This window comes from Helianthus annuus, chromosome 16 (genome assembly GCF_002127325.2).
Source record: "Helianthus annuus cultivar XRQ/B chromosome 16, HanXRQr2.0-SUNRISE, whole genome shotgun sequence".
Classification (NCBI taxonomy): domain Eukaryota; kingdom Viridiplantae; phylum Streptophyta; class Magnoliopsida; order Asterales; family Asteraceae; genus Helianthus; species Helianthus annuus.
The window spans coordinates 42,669,625-42,677,516 of record NC_035448.2 but is presented as its reverse complement, the minus strand read 5'-3'; the positions used below and the strand labels follow the sequence as shown (position 1 = coordinate 42,677,516).

General features: G+C 39.0%; 1 protein-coding gene across 1 annotated transcript; it reads right to left on the bottom strand.

Annotated features, from left to right (window-relative positions):
- Positions 1 to 298: 298 nt before the first annotated feature.
- LOC110924012 (malonyl-coenzyme A:anthocyanin 3-O-glucoside-6''-O-malonyltransferase-like) lies at positions 299 to 2,234 on the bottom strand. The gene has a single exon (XM_022168060.2). The coding sequence runs from the start codon at positions 2,066 to 2,068 to the stop codon at positions 719 to 721; it is 1,350 nt and encodes a 449-aa protein (XP_022023752.1). The 5' UTR covers positions 2,069 to 2,234; the 3' UTR covers positions 299 to 718.
- Positions 2,235 to 7,892: the final 5,658 nt, after the last annotated feature.

The following is a 7,892-nucleotide window of genomic DNA, read 5'->3' as shown; positions in this document are numbered from 1 at the left end:
TTTAAACAAAGCGGATAATCTTTTATAAGAATTCATAAAATAGGATTTAATTTGTCAAATATATTGTCCCAAGTAGTGATATAATAGCGACGTGCTCTTCAACCAAGTGATTGTTTGTTCAAAATTTAAGTCGCGAAGCGCATGCGTATTAACTATAAGCATAGATTAGGGAGCATGTGTATCGTAGTAAAAAAAATCATGATATATAAAAAATGATATGGTTGGTTTAAACCTTTAACATGGCAAATTCAGAAAATTAAAACATATTATTTTTATTTATGAATCACAACCATCACAATAAAAACCACGAAAATACGAAATTTTATTTATGAATCACAACCACCACAATAAAGACCTACAAAATAGGAAAACAAAGTAACAGACAAAAACAATATATGTAATCTATCGCCAATCTAAGGTACTCCATAGTGTGGCGTTATCTTTGGGTTTTTTTGTCTGATAGCGCCCCATAGCACTCTGAACACTACGACGGGCGGCGCTATGGGGAAGAAAATGGTGGGGGCGGTATGGTGATAGCGGCATGATGGAGAGGAGTTTTAAAACTTTGACCAATCAAAAATAGTAAAATGTTTTTTAATTAATTAATAAAAATAAAAATTATGACTACGGGCTATAATGACATAACGTCCCATAAAACCCTTGTGTGACGTGACACGACACGTGTCGCATAACGCACAGCTTTATGACTACAGATAGCCTAAACGTATGGTTTTAAGCCTTCCTCAAATGTATTGACAAATAACTTAATCTGATTGATCGGAAGGCTAAGACCAATTTCCAAATCCTCATCCTTTTCTCTGCATGCATTCATGGATACCGATTGACTATAATCAATAGAAACAGTTTCAATCTTTCTGGGCTTTCCCCACCCAAAATCCATATCATAAAACTTAAGCTTTGGTGTTCCAGCAATCCCAATTATTGTAGGAGGAACCCCACTGGAAAACAAGTCATCAAATACTATATCTTTCATGATTCCATCTTTATCAGTCAATCTCTCATGTAGACTTTCTCCAAGCAGTTTTGCAGCAGTCACGAACCCTTCTTTTCCCGTTAATACTTTGCTTTGTGCCGGAACATAACACCAACCAACACAGTTGCCGAAGTAGCTTGCTGGGAGTGCGGGATTCATTCGCGCTCTACAATCGATCATGAAACCGGAGATTTGCAGCTCATTCTCGCGTGTACTACTCGCTATGCAACTCCATATATAAGCACATGCAACAGAAAAACATGATACGTATGCTATTGTTGGTACTTGTGTCGTCACCAATTCTTTTAATCTAAGGAGCACGGTCCGAGGCAATATAAATGTGGCTCGAACTTTATCTGTTGGTTCAAGTTTGGGAGGTTGGTACTCTTTGAATGTTTCAAGTCGAGCAAATTTTAGATAACTTTCCTCTAGTTTAGGGTTTTTGATCAGTCTATCATAAAACGGCATCGTTCCATTAGCTAGAAACGACTCATCAGAACCAGATTGAGCAATCGATGTCCACGCCTTCAAGAAATTAAACCTGGTGCTAGCATCACCAAGGCAATGGTGATTTGTCATCCCAATAGATATTCCAGAGTTTGAAAAGAGTGTCACTTGAACGAAGAACAACGGGATGTTTGTGGAATCTGAAGTTTTTTGAACGTGATCTAGTGGAGGTATAAGATGGTAAAACTTCTCACAATCTCGGGGATGGTTTGCGGTGAGTTCGTTGAAATCAAGGTTAGATTCTGCAAAAGTAACTGCGACAGAATCACCCTCAACATAGCGGATTTCGGGCTTTTTGGCAGATGTAGGAAACACAAGTAAGTTACCAGCAAATGGAAAAAAATGTTGAAGAGTGATGGACAAGGAATGTTTGAGGTTGGGAATAATGGTTTGAATGAATTGAGTTTGTGTGATGGAGAGCTCGTAAAAGAATATGTTGTGAATAGGAGGTTGGGCTAGCCACAAGAAGTCGAAGTAAGTAAGTGGTAACAACCTATCGCCTACAGTGGCCTCTGGTGGTGATACTTGTGCCTGTTCAAGAACAGTCAAGATGGGCAGGGAAGCCATTTTTGCTTCTTTCTATCTTCTCAAAATTTGTCTACTTATAAAAGGCTGTATCGTGGGACAATAGGAACGTGGTTCTAATTTGACATTTCTTTTTTTGAGTACCTTTCTTTTTATGTTTTTTAAAATTATATTCAAATTATTTCTAAACACAACTTTTATTCAACTAATACATGTACCTTTTAATAAAGCACATATGTATATTTGTTGTTTTAGAAACGATTATATTCAAATTATAAAAAACAAACGTTTACTGAAAATACATGATTTTTAAAACGACGTTTATATAAAACAAACGCTTACTAAAATACATATTTATTCTATATAGAAAACATATTTTGTTAAATAATAATCGTGAAAATAACGAAATAATTAAAAAAACTTGAGTAATTGCACTAATAATCTCTTAAATATTAAAAGAACCTTATAATTATAAAAATAGCCCCTAATGTATATAAAGACCTAATTACCCTTACACTTAACTACAAATAAGTAACAAAGTGTCAGAGGCTAAAACCATTATAAAATACAACTTCGGGGTCTGATATGTCAAAATATTTCTTTTTGGGCTAAAAGAGTTAAACTGGCTAAACCATAGGAGCCAAAATAGTAATTTACTCTTACTGCTACTGCTACTGCTACTGTTACTGCTACTGCTACTAGTACTACTTAAAATCTCATTGATGGAAACCGGGTAACAACGGCCAATCCGTAAATCTTATCTTATATAATACATAGAGTTAAATGTTTGGTTGGTCTCTGTGGTTTATAGATATTGCAGATTTGGTCCCGATGCTTCAATTATTACAGAGTTGATTCCAGTGGTTGTAATTTTTGCACTCTTGTGATCCTTATCACTAACCTATGTTAAATATCTCAGTTAAGTGTGTGTGAAATATCTATTTTACCCCAAAAGTTAAAAAAACAAATGGAAATAAATGCCCCCCCCCCATCCTACCTTCTTCTTCCCCCCACTCCACCCTTTAAGATTCGTCCACCACCACCACCTCCCCAAACCACAACCACCGTACATTACCATCACCAACCACCATATCCCCAAACCACCTTCATCATCTCCGTCACAACCACTAGTCCACCACCCATCTCCGGCTTCGGACCTGCTATGACACTCATAATAACCACCACTCCAGTCGCCCCCTTATCGTTCGACTACCAACTGCTGCAACCCATACGACATTTCAGGGCATCCACGAAAATAATGGTTTCTCTGACACATTTTTTGGTTAGTTTTTATTTAAAATCTTGCGTTGTTTCTGGCCAAGTTAATTTCAAACATAATCTGAATTCTTTAAGGTTATTTTTTTTAAAGGTGTGAATTATTCGCAATTGTCGGGAGATCTAGCTTACATTGTCTTAATCGGGTCCACACTAGAAAGCCTCCTCGCATAATGGATCCCCAATTTAAACTCCTCAATGAGAAACACCTGTCACCCAGACTCGAACATGAGACTTGGAGGGGAAAACTCATCCGGGCCCACCATAGGTGGAACTTAAAGGCCCGTGGTCACCACTAAACCACTAGGGATGGTTCTTTAAGGTTATTATATAGGTTTGATTTCTTTTTAATTTGTGTTCAGTTCTTGTATGCAATTTGATTTGACATATATGTTTATTTGTTTATATCAACCGGTATAGAGATCAAAAAGAGGCTTGTATTGAATTGTAAGTTATGATTAGGGTTTACACAATGAGGGTGTTTATATAGAACACCATGTTACACACTAGCCCCTATACTATAATTTATTATCTTTATTATCTTCTTTCTGACACTCCCCCTCAAGTTGAGTAGTGGGGTCACCAATACTTAACTTGCTCAAGCAGCTACTAAATGTGTTTCCGTTGACGGCTTTTGTAAGAATATATGCGAGTTGATCTTTTGACGGAACATATAGGAGCTCTGTGATTCTTTCCTCCAGTTTTTCCTTGATGAAATGTCGATCTACCTCCACGTGTTTTGTTCGATCATGTTGAACTGGGTTTTCTGAGATCTGTATCGCAGTCGTATTGTCACACATAACTTTACTAGGTGCCCTTTGGGGAAAACCAATGTCTCCTAAAAACCTCCTAATCCAAATAACTTCGCTTAACCCTCGAGCTATACCTCTAAATTCTGCTTCTACACTTGACAGAGCGACCACCTTCTGCTTCTTACTTCTCCAGGTAACAAGGTTTCCACCGACCAAGGAGAAGTATCCTGATGTTGACCTTTGGTTTCCCTTATCTCCTGCCCAATCTGCATCTGTGTAGAGCTCAACGTTTAAATGTCCATTCGTTTTGAACAACACTCCATGGCCTGCGGTCCCCTTGAGGTACCTTAAAATTCTCTGAGCAGCTTCCATGTGAGCAACTTGTGGTTGGTGCATGAACTGACTTACCACTCCAACTGCATAAGCTATATCAGGGCGAGTATGCGAAAGATAAATTAACTTGCCCATAAGCCCTTGATACCTTTCTTTGTCTGCCAGCTCTCCATTAAGTTCCATGTGAAGGTTGTGGTTCACCACCATTGGAGTATCTGCTGGTTTACAATCAATCAACCCAGTTTCCGCCAGGAGATCAAGGACATACTTCTTTTGGCAGATGAAGATCCCCTGTTTACACCTGAGAACTTCTATCCCGAGGAAATACTTGAGATTCCCAAGGTCTTCATTTCAAACTTTGAGAACAGATTCTTTTTCAGCCGTGCTATTTCTTCTACATCATTTCCTGTAATAATCATGTCATCTACATATATGATCAAACAAGTTACAAGGCCATTTCTTCTCTTGAGGAACAGAGTATGATCAGCATTACTTTGGTGATACCCATATTCTTTCATGGCCAAAGTGAACTTTCCAAACCATGCCCGAGGAGATTGTTTTAGCCCGTATAAAGACTTTTTCAACCGACTGACTTCCCCTTCTTTGAAATTCCCTAAAAAACCTGGAGGTGCTTCCATGTAGACTTCTTCCGTTAGGTCTTCATGGAGAAATGCGTTTGTAACATCAAACTGGTGGAGAGGCCACTCCTTATTGGCTGCCACGGAGAAAAGGACTCTGATGGTGTCCATTTTTGCAACTGGAGAAAATGTTTCAGAGTAATCGATCCCATACGGGCTTTGTATCTTCCAATGGAGCCATCAGGTTTATATTTGATTGAATACACCCACCGGCATCCAACTGTTTTCTTTCCTTTAGGAAGAGTGCACTTCTCCCACGTGTTGTTTTTCATAAGAGCATGCATCTCCGTTTCCATTGCTTCTTTCCAGTTCTTCTTACCTTGGGCTTCTTTTACGGAACTAGGTATTTGTTCGGAGTATAGTGAGGTAACGAATGCTTTTGCACTATCAGATAAGTTCCCGTCAACAATATTAGCTACAGGATACATCGAATTTCTGGTTTCCCTTTCTGGGGAGTACCGTTTTGGAGGAACCCCTCTATTGGCTCTAGGTGGTAAAACGTATGTTCCCGTTGTTCCAGAGCCTACATGATGTTGTTTGTTAGATTCGACCTCGCCTTGGGTTGCGTTGTTCTGCTTAGCAGTCTCTACCTGTTCCATTGTCTCGGGACTTTCATGATTGTTAGTGGTAACTTCATCAGATTCATTCACATTTTCAAGGTTTGGAGAGTCACTTACCTCAAATACCAGTCTGGATGATTCTTGGGCGAGATTTTCGACGGGCTTAGCGCCTGTGGATGTAAAAGATGGCTTATCTTTGCCTGTGGATGGAGTCCACTTCAACCAACTCAGTGTGTCCTCATGCTCTATCTCCCCCTGACCACTGAGATGGGACTGATAGTAATATTCTGTTTCAAGAAAGTCGTAGTGGACAGTGGTAATCACACGACGTCGTAATGGTTTATAACATCGGTATCCTTTCTGATTCACCTCATAACCAACAAAGACACATTTCTCGGCACATGGGTCAAGTTTGGATTGTTCGATTTTGGGTATATGGGGAAAAGTTGTACACCCAAAGGCCTTAGGTGGTAAGGTAAAAGGTGGGGGTAGTTTGGTAAATGTGGATAAGGCATCTATGGGAGTTTTTAGGTTAAGGGCTTTGGTTGGTAATGGTTATGGAGATACACAGATGTGTTTATAACTTCGGGCCAAAAAGATTTAGAGACTTTGGATTCAAGCATAAGAGCCCATGCCATTTCTACCAGAATGCCATTTTTTCGCTCAACTACACCATTTTGTTCTGGGTGTTTTGGGCAAGTGGTTTGGTGAATCATTCCCCTCTCTTGAATAAATTGTTTCATGGAGTTATTAACGTACTCCCCTCCATTATCAGATCGTAAGATCTGAATGTTGGTTTTGAATTGAGTTTGGACCATGGTGTAAAACAGTCTGAATTTGTCAAAGACTTCAGATTTGTGTTTTAAAAAATACACCCATGTCATCCGGGTACATTCATCCACAAATAATAGGAAGAAACGGAAATTTTGACCTCCATTAGTTTCAGCTGGACCCCAAACATCCGAATGTATTAGTGAAAAAGGTTCACTGACCCTAGTGTTACTTGGTTTGAAAGGTTTTTTATGGCTTTTGGCTAAGGCACATGTTTCACAATCTGATGTACCGTTGGACGGGAAGAGTTCAGGGAGTAAAAGATGTAGATACCCAGCGGAAGGATGCCCTAATCTCTTATGCCAAAGCCATGCTTATCTACTCTTTGTTCCGTGAGCAAGCATCGCAGCCCCTGACTGAGCAAGCATCGTTGGACAGGAAGAGTTCAGGGAGTAAAAGATGTAGATCCCCGGAAGGATGCCCTGTCGTTCAGTACCACGCCCAATTATCTTTCCAGTTCTGATGTCCTGTAAGATACAAAAATGAGTGTGCATTAGAACTGTGCAATTGAGTTCCTTTGTAACATGACTTATTGATAACAATTTGTGTGTTAACGAAGGAACATATAAACAATTTGACAGTCTTAGGTTGGGAGATATTTCAACAGTTCCTCCTCCCTTTACTAAGGCATTTTCGCCATTTGCAGTTTTGATGTGGGTTGTGTTTGGTTTCTTTGTAGAGACGAAGTCCAATGGTTCGTACGTCATCATATCAGTAGCTCCACAATCAAAGATCCAAGGGTTGTTTTGATCACCACTGTTCTGGGTTATTAAATAGGCTTCCCCACCTTGTTTAAGTATAGTCTTTTAACAACTCATAGACCTGGTGATTAGCCATTTTTTCCTTTTTTTAACAAAGTTGATTATGTGTCAGTTCCTTTCTTTATTTCCACTGATTGAACAAAACAATAAAAAGGAGAAAAGATTGTTTTCTGTTGATCGATGTGAAATATAAGCAATAAATTGCTTTCTAAATGGTGGAGCCTAGTGCTTTAAATCCTTTTGTATTCATCGAGAAACACAACAAATAACCTTTGTTGATTTTTTTACAAACACCATTCTATGAAAACAAATAACAAAGAAAAGAAGTTCTTATCTTTTTTGTGACGGTGACGATCACGGGATTACAGATCGAAACTTTTCTTTATTTTATTGGCCGGCTACGTCCACTGGCGGAGATCACGGCGGCTCTGAGGGGGGTTTCTATGGTTTAGGTTTTGCAATGGTTCGATTGGTTCGATTTTCGGAGTTTGATTTTGATTGTCAGGTTTTTCTGATTTGAGGTTGGATTGGTTGGGATAGATTGTAGATGATGAGAAAAACGGTTTCAAGAATCAGAAACACTTCTCTGATACCATATCAACCGGCATAGAGATCAAAAAGAGGCCTGTATTGAATTGTAAGTTATGATTAGGGTTTAAACAATGAGGGTGTTTATAGAACACCATGTTACACACTAGCCCCTATACTATAATTTA